The following is a 26,535-nucleotide window of genomic DNA, read 5'->3' on the forward strand; positions in this document are numbered from 1 at the left end:
GTTTTTAAAAATGATTATGAAGTAAGCTTTGGCGTAAAAGACACGGGTCGCGCCTGCATGAAATCGCAACCTCAGAGTGAATGAGTAGGAAGGGAACCTTTCCATTGAGGCGAATGGGATTTCTTTTCCATAGAAGGGTCCTCCAGTCCTTTTCTATGTTACGCCCAGACTGGATATTTGCACAGTACAAAGCGCCCCTCCCCAATCCAATTTCGTCCCGCCAGTTTTATTCCAAGGGGCAGAGCTCATCCTGTTTCGAGTCTTGGGTTTAACTGGACTGAGAATAGCCTTTGTTCAAGAAACCTTTTCTGATCAGAGGGGTGTGTGTGTGTGTAGAAGTCTGACACCTTCTTATATTTAACATCTATGATGTGGACTAAAGATGGTTTCCCCAGCGCAGATCAAGGAAACGTTTGGGGATGAGATCTGTCCTTGCATTTGTTTTTTGCATTTGTTCTAAGAGAGTGTGTGTGTGTCCCACGCTTTGTTTCCATGGTGGATCCCAACAAGACAACGCAAAGGCAGTTCTGACCTAAGCAACGCATCTGAACGTTAACATTTCAACAGGCGAAGTCAGTGTTACAATTAACAGTCTTTCTCCTTCGATTCGGTTGGGAAGCAGAGATGGGGGGGGGGGGATGGGGCGAGGCGGCAGAACTCCATGTTAACAAACAATACCCACGTTGGGCACTTTGTGTATTAAAAGGCTCAAAGAGATGTGATAAGGCACAATGGCCCCGATTGTCAAGACCTGATTGAGCTAATATCATATCAGCAAATTCGACAGCCAAAGGAATCCGTTGCTCCTCTTTGTGTTTCACAACCAGCGCAGATTACAAATTTTAATGATCCGAAAATGTTTGGTATACAAAATCATGCTTATTTCAGTATTAGCAAAAACACAAGAATTTTTGCAACACAAACACCCAGCTGTGTCTATTTTAAAAGCAGTTCAATGACAGCTTGCACTTATGAGCAGGCAATCAGCTAATTTCGCTTTTTCCCCCTTCTGTGTTAATCAACACTTTCCTTCCTGCATATCAGAGTACATATAGGATAGTTGCTCCACATCAGTAAACGTTTACCTACCCGGTCCTTTCTCCAGAATCCGATTTCCCCAAAGGAAAAAAAAAAAGCAAGGAGAAAACGAATCAGAAAACCAGTGGACCCCCTAAGCAACCTACTGTAGTGATGCATGTTATGATGGATGTTGATACAATTGTCTCTATTGTTCTTAATGATGTTTTTCCTCGTTTACACATAGTCCAACAACTGCTTGCAGAATTCCTGCACTTCTGTTGGGGGGGGGATCATCTTTATTGCTCCAATACTTTTCTCAGAACATTTTTTTTGGGGGGGGGAACACCTTCTCATCCAAGGTTTCTTGTGGAGGGGGAAATGTTTCCTTTCCGGCTCACCCACCCCCGAGGGACCTGTTGCAAAATAACATAAGTAAATCCCATCCAAGTAAGGTCATTCGAGGTTAAGCCAATCCACAGATTTCATGGCAGCCTCCTCCTGCAATTGTTCTTCCTGTTCCCTCCCCCTCCCGCTCATTTATCACTGGCTCTCAAACGTCACGTTAAAGTTTGAACTGAGATTTTTCTTTGGCGCAACTACTCTTCCCCCCCCCCCCCAATTTCAAGCGACCTGTACTGATTGTTTCCCCGTTATTTCTCTCACATCTCAGAATCGTGCAACACAATCTCAGCTATGCGGACAGCGTGAATATGATACGATTTGGGTTTAAATTCAAGGCAGATATTTCTCCCTCCCTCCCGTCCCCCCCACCGAAATTTGGCTCTTTGCTTTTTTGCTTCCCCCTCCCCCAAAAGCAGTTTATTTCATCCTGTGGTAATGATTTGATGCCGATGATTATCACTGAATCCCTGCCTCCTCCCAAGAAAATGGTGGTCGTCCAGGCTTGTCTGTATTCTGCTATCAAATAATGTAAACAATATTATGGAGACGATTCAGCGCTACAATCAAGGTTCAGTTCTGCAACCACCACCTAAATTATCACAGCAATATTCAAACGCAAAATGCAGGTAAGGTGAAATCTCAACAAACTGAAAATAACAGGAGCTACATATTTTCACTTGGGGGAGAGGGAGAGAGCGCATATGTTCTGTGCAAGAGAGGGGTGGGAGGTAATGAGAATAATTAAAAGGAGTCCTGCCCACGTTTGTCTTTGGTATTCAAAAGAACATTTTAAGCCTGGAATACCGTGTACATTTATCTGGAAGCCAGTCACATTGTACAAAGTGTGCCCTACTTCCGAGTAAACATGCCTAGGGTGCACCTGCGTAGGACTTGATTTCCACGGGAGACAGACGCCTCACTCCATTCCCGAAGCCAATAAAACTTGAACTTGGCGAGGAGCCCCCCCCCCCCCCGCCGCCCGCGAAGGAGGCCGCGAGTCTGCACGCCGGAGCGGCAACGCGGTGGAGTCGAACCCACGCCCCAGGATCGGCCTCCGCGGACAGACGACGGAGAGATTTCGAGACGCACTAGCGGACTGCAGGAGCGCATGGGAGGGGGGGGGGGGAGTGCGGAGAGGAGAGGGTTAAAGAAGCGAAGGAAGAGCGGTTACCTGGCGCTTATTTATTTATTTAGAGCGAGGCCTTTTTAAGCCCCTCCTTGCAGGGACTGGCAAGCCCAGCAAAGGTCCGCTTGGCCGGCGAGCGTCGGAATGGACCAGAAGCCAACGGAGGTCGCCGGTAGGTGGCTTCTTTTCCCCAGGCCGCCCGTCCAGATGGCGTCTTGCAAGACAGATAAGGACCGGCGGTGCCCTCGGTGAACTCTCCCCCCGCCCCGCCCCACCCCCTCTTCCGGTATTAAAGCTGACAACCAGCCAGAATAGGAAATCCCATCCAGCGGGTCCCCTGCTCGCCTCCTCCCTCCTCCCCCCCCCCCCACGCGCTCTCCCTTGAACGGAATGCCAGCCAAGCCAATGGAGGAAGCCGGTGCCAGAGGCCCAGCAAGCGAAGCCTCACCCAGACGGCGCTGTCGGTGCCGCAAAGTAGTGCGCCTTCCCTTCCCTCCTCGGCTCTCGTTTCCTCTCCCCTCCCAACAGGAAAGTTCAATAAACAAATAAGGACGCCGGCAAAGCTGCCTCCCTCGGCTCGGTGGCGGGACAGGTAGGTGATCCAACCCCACTGCCTGCTGCCGGGTTGGGGCCCGCGGGGACCCAGTTGGGGTCGGGGGTCGCCTGTGGCACGGGAAGGAGGGGCCAAGGGAAGGGAGCAGGAAGCCGGAAAGGTAACCTGCCTCGGTGATTCGCCCCACCACTGCGGTATCCCTGCGCCCCCGGTAGGGCTGGGAAGGGTGAAAAGGAAGAAAGCAGTGGAAAGCGCGAGGGGAAGAGGAGAGAAAGGCGCGCTGATTGGATGGCCGAGGGGGAGACGTGCCTGCACGCCGAGGGCTCTGATTGGACGGCCGGTGGGAAAGGTTAAACCAAAAATTTTTTTACAGCCCTGGTGTGTGTCTGTAGCTCTGAAATTAATTGTCGCTAAAGCTGTCTCGGCTGCTCCGATCCACAGCCCCGGCGGCGCCCCCCCCCCCCTCCTTGCTCGGGTGGAATAGGGGGGTTTCGGGCACCATGAAGTAGTTTTGGACAGAGAGACTCGGGGTGCCTGAGGCTGAGAGGGGGCCGTCGATTTTCCTCCCCTCTGGGAAGCTCTTTTTCCCCTCTTTTTCGGAGGTGGGAGGCTTTGCCCCCCCCCGCGCGCCTCCCCCCCCCTCCCGGTGCATTGGCGCGCACTTCCTCACTAGGTGCCTCTGGTCTTTTCCCTTCCTTCGCCGGCTGTTCCTGTCCTTACTACATGCCTTGCCAGGCGCCGGAGCCGGCGGTGGAAGTGCCCGGCTGCTGCTGCTGCTCCCGTCGCGGCGCCTCTACAATCTTCCTCCCGGAGCGACCCGGCAGCGCCTCCCTGCCCGCCTCCCGCCCGTGCAACTTTCCCCCTCCGGCGCGAGTGTGATGTTGGACATGGGCGATAGGAAGGAAGTGAAAATGCTGCCCAAGTCGTCCTTCAGCATCAACAGCCTGGTGCCCGAAGCCGTCCAGAACGACAACAACCACAGCCACCACCACAACAACCACCATCCGCACCACCATCACCACCACCACCACCACCATCACCACCACCCCCAGCAGCAGCAGCCGCAGCAGCCCCAGCGAGCCGCCTCGGCAGAGGACGACGACGACGAGGACAAGAGTCATCTCCTTCTGCAGCCCCCCGGGGTGGGGGTCGGAGTCGGGGTCGGCGTGGCCGGCTCGGCGGCGGCGTCCGGGGCAGCCACCAGCTCAGGTCCTCTGGAGGTGGTGGCCAAAGGGGACCTCTTGGCCGGCAAAGGGGAACCCGGCTCGGGCGCCGAGCTGGTGGACAAGGAGAAGAGCCCGTCGGAGGAGAAGAAGGGGGTGCCCGAGGGGGGCAAGGAAGGCGGCGGGGGTGACGGCGGGGGCAAGGAAGGCGAGAAGAAGAACGGCAAGTACGAGAAGCCGCCCTTCAGCTACAACGCGCTGATCATGATGGCCATCCGGCAGAGCCCGGAGAAGCGCTTGACCCTCAACGGCATCTACGAGTTCATCATGAAGAACTTCCCCTACTACCGGGAGAACAAGCAGGGCTGGCAGAACTCCATCCGCCACAACCTCTCGCTCAACAAGTGCTTCGTCAAGGTGCCCCGCCACTACGACGACCCCGGCAAGGGCAACTACTGGATGCTGGACCCGTCCAGCGACGACGTCTTCATCGGCGGCACCACCGGCAAGCTGCGCCGGCGCTCCACCACCTCGCGGGCCAAGCTGGCCTTCAAGCGGGGCGCCCGGCTCACCTCCACCGGCCTGACCTTCATGGACCGCGCGGGCTCCCTGTACTGGCCCATGTCGCCCTTCCTGTCCCTCCACCACCCGCGGGCCAGCAGCGCTCTGAGCTACAACGGGACGGCCTCGGCGTACCCCAGCCACCCCATGCCCTACAGCTCGGTCCTGACCCAGAACTCGCTGGGCAACAACCACTCCTTCTCGGCCTCCAACGGGCTCAGCGTGGACAGGCTGGTCAACGGCGAGATCCCCTACGCCACCCACCACCTCACCGCCGCCGCCCTGGCCGCCTCCGTGCCCTGCGGCCTCTCCGTGCCCTGCTCGGGCACCTACTCGCTCAACCCCTGCTCGGTCAACCTGCTGGCCGCCGGGCAGACCAGTTACTTTTTCCCCCACGTCCCCCACCCGTCCATGACCTCGCAGAGCAGCAGTGCCATGACGGCCCGGGCCGCCTCCTCGTCCACCTCGCCGCAAGCGCCCTCCACGCTGCCCTGCGAGTCCCTAAGACCTTCGCTGCCCAGCTTCACCACCGGACTGTCGGGGGGCTTGTCCGATTATTTCACGCACCAGAATCAGGGCTCGTCCTCCAACCCGTTAATACATTAACCTTCCGGGGATGGCTGAGACTGTAAGTGAACATTTTACACACCTTTGCGTTGTACAGGATGACGGGGACGAAAGAGCGAGAGAGCGAGCGAGCGAGAGCGAGAGAGCGAGCAAGAGAGTATAAAAGGAACAAAACAAAAACAAAACAGACGTAAAAACTCACCCAGGAAAAAAAAAGTCCAGGTATTTTTTATTAAGTTACCCCCCCCACCACCCCCACCCCCATTTTTCTGTACGTTTGTTCAGTCTTTAGGGTTGTTTATTATTCCAACCAAGCGAGGCGAGTCAGCGATGTGCAAATATGGGGAGGGGGGGGGGATACATTGTAGACGACGCAGTTGGGATGGGAGAGGGGGGAAAAATCTAGTAGAACGTGTATCTAACTAGTGACTGCTTTTATTTTATTTTATTTCGCCATTTCGACTTCTGACCATGACGCGTTTCTCGCACTCCGAGCCGCCAGATTTTCCATGTTTGCAGTATTATAAGTTATCATGGATATGTCGGTGGATGCAGACCATGAAAATTTTAAAATATAAAAATAATAATAATAAAAAGACTAAATTGATCAACGCCATGCAAACTTGTCGTTTGTGCTGAAGCTGAACCATTCGGCAAAAGTAGCCCGTGAGATACATCCTGATCCGGATTCTTTTGTCCTCCACTTTTGAATAGAGCCCATCTCCCACCCCCCACCCCCTTTGTTTACTTTTAGACCAAAGATTGGGTTTTAGAAAATGCATTCGGTGTACAAAATGCTCTTTAAAAAAAGAAACATAACAGAGCGACAACATTTCAGGGTCTTTTTTTTTTTTGCAGCACTGCCCATTCCAATGAATCCGAGGGGACAAAAAAATAATCATGAATTGCCTTCAGTTTGTGTTGTGTATATTTTGATGTATGTGGTCACTAACCGGTCACCTTTATTTTTTTTAATGTAGTGAAATGTTAATACCTATTGTACTTATAGGTAAACCTTGCAAATATGTAACCTGTGTTGCGCAAATGCCGCATAAATTTGAGTGATTGTTAATGTCGTCTTAAAAAAAATCTTGATTGTGATACTGTGGTCATATGCCCGTGTTTGTCACTTACAAAAAAAATGTTTACTATGAACACGCAGAAATAAAAAGAATAGGCTAAATTCATATATACTGGATAGTTCTTTTGTCTCTTTTATCGAGCAGGAGCAACATCCGAACTGGAGGGACCTGCAGTTGACCCCTAATGTTTAGGCCCTCGGACATCAAAAACTGCTCCTTGCTTGGCCCTAAAACCTACCTAAAATCTTATTCTCGATTTTAAAAGGAGGGGCACATCTCCCCACTGACACAGATGCAATTTTAAATTCAGGGGTTTCTTTTTTTGCACAGGTTGCCTTAAAACGGGCCTAGCTAACCCAACCAGGAGGGAGAATTCTTCCTCTTTAGCATTTGAATTTGAAACCTACTCCTTTTAATGTTTTAGTTGTGTGGGTGGCTTCCCCCCCTCTCCCAAAAAAAACACAGTTCTGCCTTCTCCTTGCTCTGGGTAAACCGTCCAATAGCTCCAGGCTTATATATCAATCCGATTCCCCACCCCCACCCCTCTTATTTCTTTCTCAACCATATGGATTTCAATGGGACGTGCTGCTATCTTTAATATATTTGCAAGGGAGTGAGGGAATATTTTTCAATCAATTTGTTTAAGGAGCGGCTGAAAGCGCCAAGGTGGTTCCCCCCCCCCCTTTTTTTTGAGGAGCAAATAGCTAGCTAGGGACACAGGCGAACTGAAATCGGCATTCGGCCCCCTCCCCGTAGCCCCATGTGCGTATGAATGTGTTATATATGTATATAAACATAACTCTTTCCCCATATTTCGTGACTTGGTTTAAAAGGACAGTGACTTTTAATGCTGCAAACATCCATTTGCAATGAGGTTCTCTCTCCCTCCCCTTGTGGCCTATACCCCTCCATTTAAAAAACCTTAAAAGGGGGGGGGGAGGTAAGCGCTGCAGTGATGTCATGAACTGTGCCAGAGTTTCGCCTCCCCCCCCCCCCAAGTGCTTTGCCATGGCAGTGAACGCTGTTGATTAAATATATATATATATATATCCTGTTCTCCAGAGCCTTTTAACTGAATTCCCAGTTGCCGGTTTGAAACTGGTCTGAAAAGTCTCCTTCGTTTGCCGGCTGCTCGATCTTCTTATTTTGAGGAGAAGGGCGTTTGGGGGCTGAAATGGGCCGGGAGGGGAGGAAAAAGAAAGAGGCATCCGGTCTGGGAAGAATTTGAGGAGGAAGGGGAGCCAGGCTTGCCAATCGCCGGCTAACCTGCGCCGCTGAGAGTTTCCTAGTTAATTGGATCCCGCAGCGAGTCCGTGGAGGACAAGTTGTTCATTTGTTACAATGGCGGACTTTTCCAAGCGTTGGGCAGTAATGCAATAAGCCGGCTCTTTCTCATAATAAGAAGGCAAAAAGAGAGAAGAATCTCTTTCCCAGACATGTTGCCAGCCACCTCCTTAGCGAGGAGTGTTCAGAAAGAAAAGAGAGGGAGGGAGGGAGGGAGAAATTATCAAGGCGACTGATGGGAGCAGATGGGGCAGTGCTGATTTGGGTGGGAGACAAGGAGGAGGTGGGGGAGAGACAGAGATGGTGGAAATCAGACGGAAGGAAAGGGGCCTTGAAAAGGTTCAGAGGGAAAATGGGGGTGCGGGGGAGAAAGTGGAGGGCGGCAGAGTTGCGGAGACTTTCGTAGTATACCGCGAAATTCAACCTGAGCGCGCCTCTCAGCAAGGCAGAGGAAAGCCCACAAGGTCAGGTCCTTGGAAAGCCAGGGAACCCCGAAAGACCGGCCCACCATTTGAAACGATGTTTCTTTTCAAAAGAAAGGTGGGAGGGGAGTCCTACACATCGGTGCTTTGGGCTTCCGGCAACCAAGCGCCGAACGGGGGCAAAAGGGAAAAAATCTGTGCCGGTTTCCAACATGGAGTTCCAGTTCGGTAACATTTGCCGAAGCGGAGCCAGAGAGGAGAGGCGTCTGGTGGCGCATCTGACAAAGGGGCTGATGTATTATTTAGCACTTGCCACGGGACGCGGGGGGGGGGGGAATCCAGCAGCCTGGCGATCCCTGTGGCTGCGCGGCACAGATAAGGAGAAAGTAAAGAAACCCCAAGCACTGGTCTGAATACGTCCTGAAAGTGCGCAAGTTTTTTGCGCAAGGGGGGGGGGGAGCACTAACTGCAAGTAGGATCAAAGGCAGAAATGTACTCCAATCCCCCCCCCCCGCTGTGCTTAATAAGCACTCCGTAGGTGCGCGCGGTGGAGAGCCCGTCCTCTATGGGACAGCCGCGTTTCCACGGCGTGCTTTGCGCGACCAAGGTGACCCTGGGGTTGGGGCTCGCCTCCGCCGCCCAGGCCACCCCAAGGGCGGTCGAAGGGAGGGGAAGATGGAGCTGCTGGGCTCGTGGCTTCCCCGAGGCTTGTGCTCCGCTTCAGGTGGCCTGGGCCGGGGGAAGAAGGCAGCCTGTACATCGAGAAGGGAGAACTCGAGCTGAAGAGTTCATCAAACTCGTTTCCAGTTTTTGCAAAGTTTGTTTGGGAGCGGCGTTTTATTTTGATGTGCTTTCTTTTCAAAACTAGGAAGAAGGGTCTAATCCATGGGACGGCCCTGTTTCTTCCCAGAAGACTGCAACTTCTTGCCTTTGTCTCTGGTGGGACCACCTACCCCATTGGCTCTTTCTAGAGGTCTGACAGGTATCCTTCTCCACCCCATGGGCTGGAATTCGGAGCACTACTGGCGTGTCCCCATCTAATTCCATTTTGCTTTGGTTTCCCCCAAAAGCGTTTGTACCTGAAATCCAGAAAGCATTTTTTTAAATAAAAAGGTGTCATCACAACACTACCGCCACTGACTTCTTATTATGACCCCGAACAATAATGAATTAACTATGAATTAACTATGAATGTGCTGTCGATACGTTTTTATTATACCTTTCTTATACAACAGGGAACTTTAGATGGAGAGCGTTGCAAATATCTTTGCCAACTGCTCCAGCTATTTAGGATTGGGTTTGTTTGATTCAAATTAATTTAGGCTGGACGTGCGATCCTCTTTAAGCACCCCCAAATTATTGTAAAAATTTTTAAAGCTCCTCCGATAATGGAGACGTTGGACCCCTGAATGCGCCCAAGGGTTTCTTCCAATAAGCTCCTTCCTTTCGCCGCTGGCCTCAGGCATTCACGTTCTGGCTTTCAGACCTTCGACTGCCTGGAACTTTCTGTTCAAAAGTTGCAGGCCTTCCCCCGTTTAGGGTCCCACGTCAAAAGGGGTTCTCGTCTGGCCTAGAAAGGTGCCGGTACAGACACTTTTGAGAAGCCAACAGCGCTTTTCGTGGGGTCGACTGTATCGATCTGTCTCGGCTAAGTCAAATATCGTGAACCAAATAATCTTATAGGTGACAACTAAAAAAAAAATCCCTTGGAAAACAAAAGGGGTCCTCTGGTCTAGCAGCTCGGGTGTTTTTGAAGTTGAAATTGGTTTTCAGGCCTTCGCCGCTCTCCTCTCTCCCCAACCGCAGGTTTTTAATTCTTTGACCTCGGAAACTTGAAGCCCTTTCTTGCTCCAGTTCCACTCGCTCTGCGCTTCTCTTGGAAGTCAGTCCAGAACCGCTTCCGAGGGGGAACCTTGGACAAAGGCCTTGATTTCCGAGGTTCTCATCTTAGTCCCGTGGGTACCAAGCTTGGAATCTCTCGGATTTTCTCTTCCCTTTTAATGATCTTCTTTCTTCGTGGACTGATTTGCATATCAATGGATGGATTTGCCCGATGCATATTTCTACAGTAGCTGCCTTTGCTCTCCTTCTTTGGTTTGGGAAGCCCTTTTTTTTGCCTTCGGTGAAAGGGTCTCATGGGGGCGGGGGGAGGCTGGTAGACACGACCCGAGGGGAAGTGGGCATCCTCCGGCTTCATGGCCTTCCGTGGCTTATTCGGGAGGCGGCCTTGGGGACGGCTCGGTGGCCTGCGGGATCTCCCCCTCCGAAAGAGACTGCGCTCCGGCTTAGCGTGAAAGGAAGGTGACGCTCATTAGAGGTTCCGAGACTGGCTGTGGCTCTTTGGGCTGGCTTCGGGTGACCGGGCCCAGAGGGCGGATCCCCTACCTCGGCGGAGAACCTGCTGTTGACTGCTCTGCAGGCAGTGGGGACCCTCCAGGAGGAAAACCTGTCCGAAGACCTCCGCCAGTCGTCCCGGCAACAGCAGGGTAGGTGAAACTTTAAGCAGGCGCCTCGCTACTGACTTCTCCCTCTCCCCTGCCGCCTCCCCCCCCCCCCGGGCAGGGACTCGTTATCTCAGGGCTGACAGGCTTCCACCTCCGTGTCTGATCCCCACCCCCTGCTCCGACACCCGCTCCCCCAAATAAGCGAATTCGCCCTCCTGGATTCCCGCCAGCGAAAGGCTGAGAACAGCCCTTGGACAGGTAGCGGGGCTGAGCTCCCGGCTGACGCTCTCTGTAAACACACAGCTTCGTTCCAGTAGTTTCCCCAGAAATCTCTGTCTGCCGATGATACTGAAACCCACACACGGTCCAAGTAAGGCTTACGGAGCCAGGGAGCAGCCCCCTAGAAGAACTCCTGCTTTGCGCAATTGCCCAAAGCAGCCTAGGCAGCCAAGGGGAGGGAAAGCCTCCAAAATCCCCCTGCTAAACTCTTTCGTTTGTCTTTTTTTAAAGGGGGTGGGAAGACTGACCCGCGGCGGAGAGCCGAAGGAGCCGAAAGGACCAAACCCGCCTCTTCGCCTTACTGCTTCAGCCTCTTCCAGCTGGTGAGTGAGTGAGCGCTTGATCGCCGTGCCATTTTCTGTCCCGCTGCCCGGAGTTTCTCACACTCATCTAATTGGGCGGGGTGGGTGGGGTGCGGAATCGTTCCTTTCTTCCTTCTAAGTCTCTGGAAATAAACCCGGACGTCTGATTACAAAAAAAGCCTTTGCTCTGCGGTCTCCAATGTTAGAATCTGTGAATCTGTTCGAGTCTCACGTTTTAAATAGAAGCAAGGTGCCTTACCCAAAGAAGTCTGCATCTGAAACAGACGCAGTTAAACTCTTTGAAGATTTCAGTGGCAGCGACCTGCATGTTTAACTCTCCTGCCAAACAATTGGACATAATTCTGCAGCGGTGTGTATTTGTGTGCAAGCAACAATTGTGCGTGCGTATTATAGATGTGTGTGTACTAGGACACACGCAGGCCTCTTCCTTTTCAAAGGGAAGGTACACTTCCTCTCCACCCACTCCCACCCCCTTGAAAAGTGCTGTTTCGGTTAGGCCTGCCCGCAAGAGTTTCTCGGTGAATTCTGCCCAGTGGGAGTAACGTTTTTATTCCATTTCAAGTTTCGCTGTCAGAATAAAGGTCTTCTTTTTACTGCAAGCTGGTACTAAGGCCAAGAAAATGAACTCTTTTCGGATCAGAAAAATCCGTGGCCAGTGTCTTTAGTTTGCAATTTCAAGCTGCATTTCTGCCATGCGTCGGACACTGTTGCTAAAAAATATTTTGGTCAAACGTTGTTTTCTGTCTCCCTCTGAAACATACGCACGAGCCAAGCCCGGTGAAACACTTCGATGTCCCTTTGATTCTGCGGGGGAGGGTGACTGACCTGTTTTCAAGTCCGTGGGACTTGAGAATGTTTTGGCTTGGCTGAATTGTTTTCCGTATTTACTTTTAAACATATCCTGTTAGCTGGATGAAGCATATTTCCGAGTGAGGCTTGGGGCCAGGAAGTTTCACTGTCAAACTTACTTTGGAATAGATGTGTGTTCTGAAAAAAGCCAAGGTTGAATCCCTAAACTGGCGAACTTGGAAATGCATTTGGCCTTAGGCTTGAGATAGTGATTAACTGCAACCCAGTAATACGGTTTACTTTTGTTGTGGATTGGGAGTATGTGTGTGTGTGTGTCAATCCGGCGTTTAGCTTTTGGGTCCATTCCTGACCTTTGTGGTTAAAAGGAATGCGTCGGGACTCGGGGCAGTTTCATCAGAGATGTTTAAAGTTTTTTTTGAAGGGGGCGGGAATTCATCATTTCCAGAGACACAAGTGTTTCTTTAGCTAGCATATATATTTATTTTTTTTATTTAAAATTATTCCAAATGTTCAAATTGAGCAGAAAAGGTTGGGAATATGTTCAGTTCCACGATGTAATTTTTTTAAAATCCCATGATCCTGTAATTTGTAATCTCACGAAAATAATTAATCGTTAATACCGCAATTTGAGTTACCCAAACGCAGAGAAGACAAAACACCTGCTGAACGCAATCAAAGCCAACGATAATGAAGCGCTGAGAGGCTTATCTCTCTTTGCAGGAAATAGTAAAAGGTGAAGTTCACCCCCCCCCCCTTTTAAGGCAATTTATATAAAATGAAATTAGTATCAGAGAGAAGGTAGGCCTAATGGTGATTATTTTTCTAGAAACTGGGTGAATTAGTTCATTTACATCTCAGGAAGTCAGGCTTTGAGAAACGCTACGCTTCAGGTTAGTTGTGAAACTCTAATTTGGATAGTTTGATCATTCGGGATGGAAATGACATTGTGCACCTTCTCGGACTCCGTCTTGCAAAGCTTACTTCCGCTGGTGGACAGAGATAGGCTATAAATGTAGGGCGATAGACAGGTGAGGGATCTGGCTTCAAGAATGCACGGAAGGCACCTTCTTGGAAATTTGAAGAATCGCAGTGTGGATATAAGATTAAGAATATGGTCCTGAAGTTCTTCAATTCGCCAGGCGAGGGCGCTGTTGCCAAGCGCAAGGAACCTGTGGGGCGGGAGGGTCCTCCTCTCTCTTCCAAACACAAACAGACGTTCGATTTTCAGGTGCCAGAAACTGGACTCTCTTTGATATCTCTTTACTGTTTACATACTGCATCGTTTACATCTTTGAACGTTTGTCTTCTAATTGTGGGGAAAACCAGTTATAGATCTTTTAAAGGCATCTTTTCCTTGTTCTTCCAGCAAAACAAATATATATCAGTCTCCAAAAGCAATTTTGTTGAAGAATGTTATATTAAAGCCAATAGAATTAAAACCAATGTCCTCCATATTGGTGTGTGCTTCAGGAGGCCCTCTTTGATTCTCCAACCTGGCAGCACTATCCAAAATCCATTTCTGGCAAAACTTCAGGCTTTAAACCGTTTTGCTCTAAATTGAAGGTGAATCACTGTCAGGGAAACTTATATAAATAAATTTGTTTAGAATCTATTCCAGAGGGATTATTATTGTTATTGTTATTATTTTCAACTGCTTGGCCTTCACTGTGGTTCACCCTGTAAAAGGCGTTGTGGGAGGTTTGTGGTGTGTTTCCATGACAACAATGTGAGAACAGGTTACACAAATGCAACCAACACCACCTTTCGGCCCGCACAAGCCTGAACCATAACAGTAATTTTAGGCTAGCACACAAGAGTGAGAAACATCCACCGGCAGGCCAAAGGGTAGAAGAAGGGTGGGATGATTTAACACAATGTTCAAAATGATTCAGGCAAATCAATTCTCTTCCTCTCATACTCACACTTTATATTACACTGTTTGTAAATGCCTAGGCCAGACATGATCTCTTTGCAAATATGAAAGGGAAAATGTATCCCTTTTTATCCTATAGAATGGCTTGATGAGTTAAAACTGGGCTTACTTCTTCCAAAGTACAAAATGAACTGGTGATGTCTATTGATTCCTGGTTTCTTCTGGTTTTAGTATAAATTAGGAGTGTGCTAATTCCTCTCTTATTTTCCTGAAAGTACTATTTTGTTTGGGCTCTAAGTACCAAACAGTGTCCAGCCAAAGTTAAACCCATTTCAGTTTCAAGGCACAATGGTTTAAATGGCATTTCTATGGACACCTACCTGGGAATAGTCCTATTGAACTTTGGCTGTTTTTACTTTTGACTGAACATGCTTAGGACTGAGCAGCATATTTCTTCCATTTCATCGAAAATGCTCAAGTTTGACTGGATCATGTCCATTACTTGGTCATAAGTGCCAGAGATATTTATTAGCTTCAAGTCTAGAAAATGTATGAAAGAGACTAGCTTATGAAAAATTAGATCCGGCTTCGCTCTGTGTTTGGTGATTTATATTTATAATATCAGTTGCATAAAGCCATATTTTAAATAGTATCGTTATCGTTTTCTATTAGAAGTACAATGTATTATACGAACGTGCCCCCTACGAAAAGTCTCAAATGTTCATCCAGCACTTCTCAGCAAAGAGAAACTGACTCCTTGAAAGGGAATTGGCAGGCGCAAAGAAGGAAGGAACTCAACACTTGGAGGAGTGGGGGGGGGGGGGGGGGGGGCTCTTGATCTGCACTTTAGTGTTTGATGGCAGATTCAAAATCATTCTAGAAAAGTTCTCTGTTTATTCTCCTTCCCCCGCTCATTTTTTGTGTATTAGGATCTTGAAACTTGTATAAGATGTAGAGAGGTGGAAAGCCGGCTACGGGCTGGTTTCGCAGAATGGTTTTCTAGTTAATGTCTATGACTATTATTAGGAGATAGAAAGATCCACGGATCCAAACAGAGGCAATAGTAAGCCTGCCTTTTAAAAGGGGGAGGGGGGGAAGAATTACTAGTTTTCGTGTTGCTGTTCAAACGGTAGCTGAGTGCAAAACAAGGGATTTGTTTCATTTGGAAAATCACTTAAAAGCATTTGCAATTTTTTTAAAATCAGAAGGTTTCTAAATGTTCTTTTGGGAAGAAAACAAAACAAAAATACTGAGGTCTTACAACGGAGAAGACCCTGTCTTCTCTTGGATGCCGAAAAGAGAATTCCCAGGGCTAGAAGATGCTTGGCTTTATTTTTCTGAGTACTAGTATTACAAGAAAGAGAGGGATAGAGAGAGAGAAAGAAAAATTGGCGTTCGATTCAGATTACTTTTGTTGTTGTTGCAGAATTTAGAGAATCCTTTGAGTTTAAACCTCCCTCGTTGTTTGTTTGTTTTCGTGCCGTAAAGTTTTGTGTTTCTGCGAACGCAAAATGTTTTCACATTCCCTCTATTGTGCTTTGAAGGATAGGATCTCTATCCAGGTGGAAAAGATGGTCTTTGAATCCTTTTTTTTTTTGGTACTGATTAAAATCGCTGCCGTTCAAATCCTAATAATGCCCTGCCAGATAGTTCGGAGTGTAGGTTGGCAGGGCAAAATCGATGGTGTCCCCATCAATAGAACAAATGTTGGCTGCCTTCCTATCGATTGGCGTGTTTATTTGTGCCCAGGTTTAAGTATTTATGGGCAGATTTCGTTGTCTTTTGTCTGGAGACTTTCCTGGCTGGCTGGGGCTTAGGGAAGAAGAGCCCAGGCGAAGAAATCTCTTTGGAAGAGAAAGATGGTTACTTCTTGAATCCCTTACGGTTGTCATCGGAGCACGTAGGAGCAAATTATTTGACGCGATCCTACTGAAGGAAAGAGTCAGCCCTTCGCTCTCGCTGAAGCTTTGGAAGCTTTTTTTTTTTTTGGGGGGGGGGGGGTAAATATAATGACAGACCGGTAGGAATGGACAAACGAAAAAAGCTAGTAAAATAATAATACAAAGGCAGCCAGCGAGCCAGTTGTTCCTTGGAAATGGCCCGATCCGTATTCTCGGAAGCTGCGGAGACTGAATTCCGGGCGCCTGCCTGCCAATCGATGGACCTCGGGTCTGTCAACCAGATCGGGTTTCTCTTTACTGGGCTGGGGAATAATCTCAGGATCCTCGACGGCAGAGATGATCTAGACAAGGCATGAGCCTCTCGCGTCGCCCCACGTCGGGTCCATTACCCGAGAACAGGATTCCCTTTTAGGTTAAAAGCAGTTCAGGACCGCGGCCTACGAGAGAAGCGCTTGCAACAACCGTGTTATTGTCCCCACGGGGGATTTTCTGCCTCTTTTCTGTTTCCCTGCTCGAGCCTACTTCGAACGGCACAGGACGTGGTCTGCCAGGACGTTAATCTCCTGGTAGCTGAAATTGTTTCCCTCCGATTTTGTGAAAAATAAAGCCTTCCAGGCAGAGGCGTCTGCACTTTCCGTCCAAGGGCTGTGCAGCCCGATCCTATGCACGCGGATCCTATGCACGCGGAGTTAAATAACGCTCGCTGACATAAGAGTGTGTGTTTATATATACACACACATCCACATTGTAGTGTAGGGTGTGTGTGTGTGTGTGTGTGTATATATATATATATATATATATATATATATATATATAATATAATATACCTGGAAGATGATGCAGATAAATTCTCAGCTCAGAATTGCCCCTACATATTAAAATGGGGAGCTTTTCAGCCAGCCACATCTCGGTGTAGCAGCTATGGCTGCAGATTGATTTAAACCACCTCCCCCCCCCCAGCCCCCACCCTGGTCTGTTCTATATATTTACACTCCTTCCAAGTTGCCCCCCCCCCCGAAACTTTTCAACCCAGTCTCCCTTAAACAATTTCAGATATGTTGTTCGTTTCTCCAAACAATGCCTTGTGGAGGCATTCGAGGCATTGTGGAGGCATTGCGGTTTTTGCCGAGCTTGCCAAGCTTGGTGAGTCTCCATCCATTTTCACTGGCGATTCCTTAAAAGAAATCCGAAGCACGCCTAAAGTTGGGACCACATCCTATGGAAAGTAATGACACTCACTTCTGAATAAACTGGGCTTAGAATAGGGCGGTGATCTTGGATCGGGGTCTGCACCCAGATCTTAAAGCCGGTTGCCACGAACTTAAGTTATGGCTTTCCAGCCAACTTCTCTTCTCGTGTGAGGATCCCTAACTCAGTTCGGCGGCTGTCTTTGGAGCGGCTTCTGTGGGCCCGCTCGTAGCAACCGAGGCCGGCCGAGAGGGGTGGGTCTGGGTATTTTGGAAAGCCCGCTCTTTTGCAACCTGCCGGAGGGAGACCCGCGCACCAGCCGCAGAGCCGACGGCCTAGGCTTGAATCCTCCAGGGCGAAATCTTTCCTGTGAATGAACCAGAAAACACTCGACGGGTCGTGAATAATCGTTTTAATGAGTGTGCAAAGCGTGCGACGGGGTGCACGGAGCTGTCGGGTTAAACAAACAACTTGTACCCTGACGAAATCCGATTGTTAAAGTGCAAAGTGGTGTCAGTCCAATTTCCATCCTGGCCCTAAAAACCACAGATCTAACTCGCGGGAGTCCAATTTTCCCCAATAAAGAAAACTAACAATATTTTCTGAGCGTAAGTGTGATCTTCTTGAATGTTAGTGAACAACAACAACAACAACAACAAAGAGCCGCACCGTTTGCAAGCCAAACAGGTATCTGGGGTGTTATTTGTGTTGAGCCTTTTTTTCTCCCCTCAAAAATTCACACCGACGGCTCTAGCCTCTTGGGAGAAAGGTCTTATATTCGACCAAGTCAACTGACATCCTGGGTGGGTTTACTTGGGAGTAAAGCCCTACCGAGTGCAGTGAGACTTCCAAAGGCACGTTGCCGAGGGTGGCTGGCTCGCTTGTTTGTTTAACGATCAACCGGGACTGTTTCCAATTAAATGTGTTTTTGAGTCGGGGTGTTAGGCTGCTAAGTTCAGTCTCTTTTGCTCAGCAGACACAACCTGAGAGTAGGTTGCGCTGAGTTGACTTTTTCAAAGATGAATATGTTTGAAATGGAGGTTTGTGTTGTGTTTAGGCACCGATTCCAAGCAGCTGGAGTGGCGGCGGGCTCCACCCCTGTGTATGCTGACTAGGGCCCAATCCCAGTTGAATTCAGTCCGATTCCGATCCAAACTGACATGCGCAGGATTGGGGCTGCCATTAAAATTCTTGGGTATTGGTGGAAGTAACTTCCAAGACCTGTGTATGTAAATTGGCGCGCAAGTGCCTGGTGCCATCAATTACTCAAAAAGAAACCCCCTCCGAGGTAGAGAAACCCCTTTAGAGGTGGACCCGCCCACCTCCTGCTTGCTTTATTTGCTTGCTGTTTGAAACTATATTGACAAACTTGTGCTTTCAGGTCTCAGGGTCTCAGTCGCCTTTTCTGGTGGCTCGGCTCTAAAGCCCATGCGGTCAAGAAAGAGCAAAATACCCTGAGGTGGGGACGGGGGAGGCGGGGGGGGGGGAGGAGAGAAGCTTAGGGTGCTGAAGTACGATAAGGCAAAGGTTGGAGGAGATTTAAAGAAACGTGCGTGAGTGAACAAAAATGGAAAAAGAATAAGAAGGATGTGGGTCTCTTCGGATCCCCGCGTCTTTTCTGGCTCTAACGCTTGACGACTTTGAGCCGCATCGAAACCTAATTTCTAAACCGAGTGGCGGAATAGAAATCCTGCCAACAAACACATGGGGTGATGGTGGAGGATACCTCCACCTCTTAGTAAGAAGCCTGAAATCACGTGAAGTTTTGCAGTTTTGCCCTCATCCTCGTTCGAAGTAACTCCCAGTGAAATGGCGCAGGGGGTGCGCGTGTAAACGTGTGGCGGGGATCATTGATGCAGTCGGGAAGAATGGGCATTGCTTGGAAATAACGGTGCAACCCTGCTGGCTCGCTGAAAACCTCCTAAGGAAACAGGCCCCTGTAGAAGAATAATCTTAGCGGTGGACGTGAATCGGGGCTGATGCCAACAGACAGAGCTCGTCACACCTGAAATCAGCGGAGCCAACTGAAGGTGACAATTCTATGCTCTTTTACCTGGCAGCAAATTCTATCCACCTGAGAAGGATTTGCCCCTGAGCAGACAAGGATAGAGTCGCCTCGAGTCTCTAGTTCTAATCGCTCTTTGCAAATATTCTGGATTGGGCCGATACTTTTATCTACCAGTGGCCTAGCAAGTTGGAGGAACAATTTGCTTGGGTATCCTGACTCCCCCCCTTTTCAAAGCCACTTTGAGTTTTTAGACGGCACCCCCCCCCCCCCCCCATCACAATTTATTCCGCCCCAACTTCAAGGTGCTCATAACGTCCTACATCATCCCGTCCCGCTTCTTCATCTGAACTTTTGGTATTTTGCAAAGCAGAATTGTTTTGGATGGCGATATCTCTTCCCTTCCTAACACAAGCCCTTGACGATTGTATTTTATTTTCCCCCTCATAACTTTCTCACTGCGCTCCCCTGGATTTCAGGGAGAACCTTCCCCCCCCCCGCCCCCCATGCACACCTTTCAAGGATGCTCATTGGGCCCAGACCTCTTACTGTAATAGTGGGAATACGCCAACTGACACACGCCTTCCCTTTCCCGAAGCGAAGTCACTTCCCATTCATCCTTACTTCGATATGCGCTGCTCCCAATCCTTCAGCCTTAAAGAAGGCTGTCGGAACCGGCAACCGCTTTAAAAGTTTTGATAGGGGCCGGGAGGCCGGGATTCCCGTCTTCTCCACGTGAAGAGGTTTGTTGTGGGGGTTGCTGAAGTCCAAAAACTCTATCTTTTGCCACCCAAGACTGACCCTCACCGGCGAGTTAAGAGGACTGGATGGGCACCTGGGGCCTACGAGTGCTTACTCGGAAGTAAGGCTTTCTGAGTTCAGTGGAGTTTCAGTTGGGGTAACCACAGTCCTCAACAAATGCCCTTGGAACACGGATTTCCCCTCTGCAGGCAGTCCAGTCGGCTTGAGCGTTTCCGCAAAGAGGCAGTCTGTGTCCCAGGCGGCAGAAAAGGCGGACTCCGAAATTTTCCTAAGGAAGAAGGTGGAAAACCTGGACGATCCCCCACCCACGCCTCGATTCTTCCGCAAAGGTTCCAAAAGGGAATCCCGCAGGCACGGCGGGGACTGAGATCTGGCCAGGTGGGCCTCCCAGGTTTAGAACTAAAGCTCTTTCTTGGTCCCTGCCTTGGCTGAACTCCCACCCAACTCTCTCTATCACTCCGCCCCCCCCCCACTGAAAAGTTAGAGGCACTTGTGGGTTTACCTGGGGCCACTTCCTTGGGACGCCCCCACTGAATAAGCCCGAGCGGAATTCTGAGTCGGTCTGATACTCCGTTCTTTTCTCTTCAACCCTTTAAACTCTTTCTGAGTTCCCTGGAGGTCAGCAGCGCATTCGCTCCGCAGGAAGTTCGATAAACACGATTTAAGCAGGCGGGGTGGATTTCAATCTAAAAACATTCGCGTTGCGTTGCAGGCTTGGGTGGGAGTGGGATCGCCCCCACTAAACACACTAGGATTTACTTCCAAGTAGACATGGACAAACTCGGACAAGGCATGCAGAGATATGGGCTCAAAGTATTCAGTCGGTCCAACCGCTGGTTTAGATCGCAAAAATGTGTGTGTTTTTAAAAATAAAGACCACAGCAAGCAACAATAAAGACAATCTATAAATTATTCTCAAACTGTCTGCAATTGGCAACCCCCTCCTTTCATTTACACACAGCCAAGCAAGGTGAACCGGTTCAGTGAAGCAGCACACGTGACCTTTCATTCGGAAGACTTTTTCCTAACAGAGCTTGAAATCCTGACATCAGAGTTTGTCTTTTTCGGCCTTGAGCGTGGAATGCACGAGCTTTGGGGGCTTCCAAAAGCCCTGCCCAGAACGCTTTCAATCTGCAATGGTAAATATTGTTAAATCAGGGTGGAAGGCGGGGCGGTATAAACCGAAGCATCTGGGCTCTGTGTGAGTAGCTCCAAAAGGGTGATGGGTCTTCTTTTCCCAAGTCCAGGCCGCAGCGCCCTTTCAAAGCGTTATCTTTGGGCTGCTCTGTGTGGCTCGAGGGTAAATTAAGGCAAATGACCAAAAATTCGTTTATCTTTATTTTTGGCTTCTCGGCGCCCGGGAGGACGGAGAGGAGTGATGGTTTGGTTGCTACCCTCGTTGAGTTGTCAGGAGTGGACGAACAATCGATCTCCTCCGAGGAAACGCATTGTTCAGATTCTCGGGTTGTAACAGACTGGCCAGATTTCCAAACGGGAGTTTCCTGTACACTCTGGCATTGTTACTTTCAACCTACACTCAGATATGAAACATATTTACTCGAGTTCAAAAGGCACCCATATACAATCGCAGTTATTTTCACACAAATTAAAACTAATCAACTATTGCGGAGGAAAAGGCGACCTGCTTGTAAACCTTGCTGTGTAATGTATGCATCAGTAGTCCACATCGGATCCAGATTATTTTAAACAGATCCTCATGAAGTCATATGATCTCTACATTGAAATGAAATGAGACCATCATGATACTGCAAGACCACCTCGTAGTCTATCAGCCGCACCACAAAATCACTCATCGACTTTTTTGGGGTGTGTGTGGCTCATTCCGCACATGCAGAATAATGCACTTTCAAACTGCTTTCAGTGCTCTTTGAAGCTGTGCGGAATAGCAAACTCCACTTGCAAACAGTTGTGAAAGTGGTTTGAAAATGCATTATTTTGCGTGTGCGGAAGGGGCCTGTGTGTGTGTGGGGGTGCAACTGCTCAAAAACATGGTTGCAACGCATAAATCCTCATGAATTCTCATGATTTTTTACACTATGTCACACTGAACTCACCCTCAAATCGCATATCATTTCTGTGAGCACAGCTCACAAATACCTTGGGTCCACGGCTTCCATGGTGTAAAAACATGGCTCTAAACCATGGATCTCAAAGTCTGTGCACTGGATCACCCCAGACTCATCATCAAATCACATATCATGCCCATGGACACAGCTTGCACCAAAAAAAAATCATGGATCTACAATTCTGTGGCAAGCCATGACTCAAAAATATCGTTCCAAAACATGGAACCTCTTTGGTCTTCAGGATTTTTGAAGAGGCACCCCATAAAATGCACCACCAGATCACATAACATGACCATAGGCACAGCTTGGACCCCCCCCCCCCAATAGATCCACAATTTCATGGTGACTCCATGGCAAACACCATGATTCTGAATTATAGATCCTTATGGATCCTCAAGATTTTCACACTGTCACTGCAAACTCACTATCAGATAACATATCATGTCCATGGACATAGCTTGCACCACAGAAACCATGAACCCATGATTTTATGGCAACACTGTGCTGCAAAAACTTGGTTCTGAACCATGGATCCTCAAATATTTTGCTTTGGGACACCCCAAACTCACAGTCAAATCACATACCATGTTTAAGACTATGGTCACAGAGTGTACCACAGTATTCATGCATCTACAGTTTTCTTGGTCAGCCCATATTCATTATTTATGCACCGTCCTTGGTGATAGCTTGCAACATAAAAATTCCAGGTTGAACACCTTGTGGCACTGCCACAGTTTATGTTTGGTCACCCTGAACTCATCATCAAATCACACATCATGTGCATGACCACAGAGTGAACCTCAAAAATATCAGTGGACTGTCAAGATGCAAACACTACATTACAGACTTTGATCTTTTTGGAGCTTCATGATGGTTAAATGGGCTCCACAAAATATGTTACAAGATTACACCAATGTTAATGGAATGACCCCCAAAGTCTGCATGAACATGAACTTTGTATTAAAATATCACCACAGCTTCCACTGTAAAGAACTGCATCTGGAAATTACGGATGCTGCCAACCTGCAAAAATATCCAAGGAAGTGTGGTGGTCTTATCTGTGAATGTAGACTATCATCCCAATAGATGGAGACCATGAAATTCATCATGAAAAGCAATAATCTGTCTCACCTTCAGTCAACTAATAATGGTTTTGGGTTTAAAAAAATTGGTTGTTTGATGGTAGGGTGGGTGGGGAGGGTTGGCAATTATGCATGGAGGCTTAACTGTAAGTTTTCTTGTCAACAGGTTTTGTCAGTGCAAAATGTCACCCTGATATGTGATTTCAGGGTGACATGGTGCAAAAATAATTAGGACCCTTGCTTTGCCACCATGTTTTTGTGCCATTGTGGTGCTGCCTATAGACTATGATATGGTCTACAGTATGATGGTGGTTTAATTTTATTTCAGTGTAAAAAAGTCATATGAATTCATCTGTGCCTTAGTACTGTTGCAGTGTCACAAAGTGTTTCATCCATTGGTTGCTGTGGGTTTTCCGGGCTGTGTGGCAGTGGGCTGGTAGATCTTGTTCCTAATGTTTCGCTTGCACCTGTGGCTGGCATCTTCAGAGGTGTATCACAGAGAGAAGTCGAAATGTTAGGAACAAGATCTACCAGACCAAAGCCACACATCCCGGATAACCCACATAACCAGTTGAATTCAGCCGTGAAAGCCTTCGACAATACATTGTTGCATCTACGTTTTCTGTAGTCTAGTCCAGGGGTGCCAAACCAATTTGTTATGAGGGCTGGATATGACATCAATGTTACTTGGTTGGGCAAGGGGAGGGGGCAGGGGTTGGCTACCTCAGCTGGCAAGCCTGCACAACTGGGGGGAAACTAGTCAAGCCAGATCGAGGCGGGGGGGGGGGCACAGCAGGCTGACAAGGCCAAACTGGAAGCGGGTTGTCTCAACAGAGCCTCAAAGGTTGGGATCTGCTCCTCCCCCCTCATGTTTGACTTCCTCGTGTAGTCCATAGCTCTGGCTTCCACAAGTGATGTGATACTGGTTTGGGTGGAGTTCTCCTTTAAAAAGTGGAGGATCCATGGAGATCCACCGAGGTCTGACTTTTGCCTCTTTCTAGTGGCACGCTCGCAGGGATTTATTTTACACACGTTTGCTTTGATCTTTGTTTGCCTGGGATTAGAGGGAAGCACCCTGGGTCCCAATTTGCCATGCTCAGAGCAAGTCACAAGCAGGGGAGAAACCTGAACCCAGCACATCCTCCCTGACCCCCCCCCCCTCCTCTTAAGGATGTGGGGCAATGTTGCACCCGTCCCTGTTACTGGCTCTGCTCTCTCCTCTTTTTAGATTCTCTGGCAGAAGAGGCGAAGGCGCAGAAGGGCCCAGATTGACAGCGGAGGCTGGAAGAAGGTCCCCTGTGGAAGAAGGAAACGGTTCAGTGGGAGAGGAACGGATTAAGGCGGCCACAAAGTCCCGTGGGAAGGGAGGGCAACAGCGAGACAATCAAACAAGAACTGCGGAGAAGAAGCTCGTCTTTGAAGGGCACCGTCGGAGGAAGGATCTGCGAGGGGATATAAATGGCAACAAACATGCGTTTCTTTCAATGGTCCTTTGGGAATGTCCTATCTTTTCTTTCGGTATTGTTTTTAATACAATGTCCCGGCGGGGAGATGACAAGGGAAGGTGAGCCTCGAGTCTTAAGCCGGCCTTGACGGGTCAAAGGACGGGTCTCCCATTTGTGTGTGTGTTTAGTGGGGGGCGGGGGGATCCCTGCTCTGGCGGCTCAAAGACGAGGGACGGCCTGGGGAACGGAGGCGAGGGAAGAAGAGCGCGGTCGATCCACATGCCCTTGTCAGCATTCCCTTTTGTCCGGGATGCCAGGTTCTCCCTATTTGATCACCGGGACAACTCCGACGGTTGTGTGATGCTGGGACGCGATGGCTGACCTCCAAAGCCCCCAGTGGTCTCCCCCGTCTAGGACTGACATTTGATTGGTTAGCTAGGTCCACCCTTGCCCTACCTCTTCTCAAACCCAATCGAACAAGCTTGAGGAGCGCCTCTGTTTTGATTTCTTCATTTAGTATATTTTTTATCTCAACCCATCTTCCAAGGAGAGACATGATCCCCACCCCCCCCACCTGTGTATCCTGGCAATAACCATCCCCGAGGCTGGGACGGGGAATCCGAAACCAACGATTAAACGGCAAGCTTAGCTCAACCTTCACTGACTGGAGGCCCACCTTTCTCCAGACTTACTGGTGCCACTGCCAGTTATCATGTGGGCACCGCGCAGCACTGAGTGGCATCTTGAACCAGGAACACGCAAGCTGTTGGGGGGCGGGGGTACTAAACTGAGGACGAGTGGATGGGCGGGTGTTTGAATCCGAGTAACATCGCTCTTTTTACAGACCTCATTCATTCCAATGGCTCCTACTGTCCGAGAGGCTGGACTTCATTCACATCAGCTATGGTGGTGGTTCAGCTTCCTTTGGATTTTTCCTTGAGGGTGGGGGGCAAAGCGAAGGTCTTTCCCCGGACTCTTTGCTGACACAGCCAGAAAGGCTGTGGGCCCACCCTGTGTCGGATGCTCTAAAAGGCAGATTTGGGGAAGGTGAGAAAAGGCTTGCCCTCCTCCTTGGCTTTCCACGCTTGGCTCTCAAGGGCACCCTGTAGGGCGGGTGACGAGAGCCGCCGCGCAGCAGTCTCAGACCATGCGCTTTATTTCTTTCGCACTTCTGCTTTTTGCTGAAGCGTTAAAACCAGGATCTCAGTAAATGGTTTTATTCACTGCTTTATAGCACAATGTTCTTGAAAATACCCAACAGCAGGTCAGGCAATTCCTTATGAATCTTCTCTTTCTCGCTTTCCCTGTCTTTCTCGTGCACCCGCTGCATAGATGCATCGCCTCTGGAACCCCAGCGGGGCCCTTTTGATAGCGGAGCCACGTGGCTCCTTTGCCTTTCCCGCAACCTTGACTCTAGGCATGTTTACTTGGAAGAAAATTCCATTTAATGACTGGAGGAGGGGGGGGGGTAGGACTGAGGTGCTTTCATCTGGTCTGCCCCTCCCCCACCTCAGTGTGACATTTACAGAATCTGAGAAGGGACTCTTCCGACTGGCTTCCCTATCAAGTTGCGAGTCATATTTTGGGTGAAGGAGGGAACAGGCCAGCAGCTGCTTGCTCTGGTCATCCAGCTGCTCTGCCCTCTTCTGCTTTGCATAGTGACCCTTGTCTCCTCTACTCACTTCCAGCCAAGCTTGTGATGTGTAAGAAAATTACATCTCCTCATCTTTATTTGGCAACTTCAGCCGTGGAGAAGTTCTGGGTTAGGAAGGAGACTTGCATTTGGGGTTCCTCTGTTGGGAGTAAGTGCTATTGAATGCAGTGGGAGACTTATATCTGAGTAATAATGCAAAGGTTTTAAATCCTGATAGTAAAATCTAATGTGCCCCATGTAAGCATTTTTGTCAGGGTCAGATTTATATTTTTAAGGGGGGCAAAAGTACAAAATGACACCCCCATATATTCTATGCATCTATACATCTATATACATCTATACATCTGTATATAATCAACAACTCTTTTAATAGAAGATAGAAGAAATAGCTGATAGAATAAATTATATTGACCTCTATGAACTGTTAATAATTACAGTATCTATAAAGTTTGACTATTCCCTCAGTCCCTCTGCATGGATAAAAACTCAATTGAAGGAAAAA

General features: G+C 48.9%; 1 protein-coding gene across 5 annotated transcripts; it reads left to right on the forward strand.

Annotated features, from left to right (window-relative positions):
- The first annotated feature begins 2,423 nt into the window (after positions 1-2,423).
- On the forward strand, positions 2,424-26,535 carry FOXG1 (forkhead box G1). Of its 5 annotated transcripts, none has more exons than XR_007243521.1 (3): positions 3,241-3,450; positions 3,837-5,614; positions 24,163-26,535. XR_007243521.1 is itself a non-coding variant. In XM_048484835.1 (2 exons), exon 2 carries the CDS (start codon positions 3,980-3,982, stop codon positions 5,429-5,431), a length of 1,452 nt encoding a protein of 483 aa, XP_048340792.1. In that variant the 5' UTR covers positions 2,424-3,140; positions 3,837-3,979; the 3' UTR covers positions 5,432-6,585. The 5 variants fall into 5 exon arrangements, 3 of the variants coding, with proteins under 3 accessions (XP_048340792.1, XP_048340791.1, XP_048340789.1); XR_007243522.1 differs by lacking the exon at positions 24,163-26,535 and adding an exon at positions 6,251-6,585; XM_048484835.1 differs by lacking the exons at positions 3,241-3,450; positions 24,163-26,535 and adding an exon at positions 2,424-3,140 and having other exon boundaries at positions 3,837-6,585.

This window comes from Sphaerodactylus townsendi, linkage group LG02 (genome assembly GCF_021028975.2).
Source record: "Sphaerodactylus townsendi isolate TG3544 linkage group LG02, MPM_Stown_v2.3, whole genome shotgun sequence".
In the NCBI taxonomy this organism is placed as follows: Eukaryota; Metazoa; Chordata; class Lepidosauria; order Squamata; family Sphaerodactylidae; genus Sphaerodactylus; species Sphaerodactylus townsendi.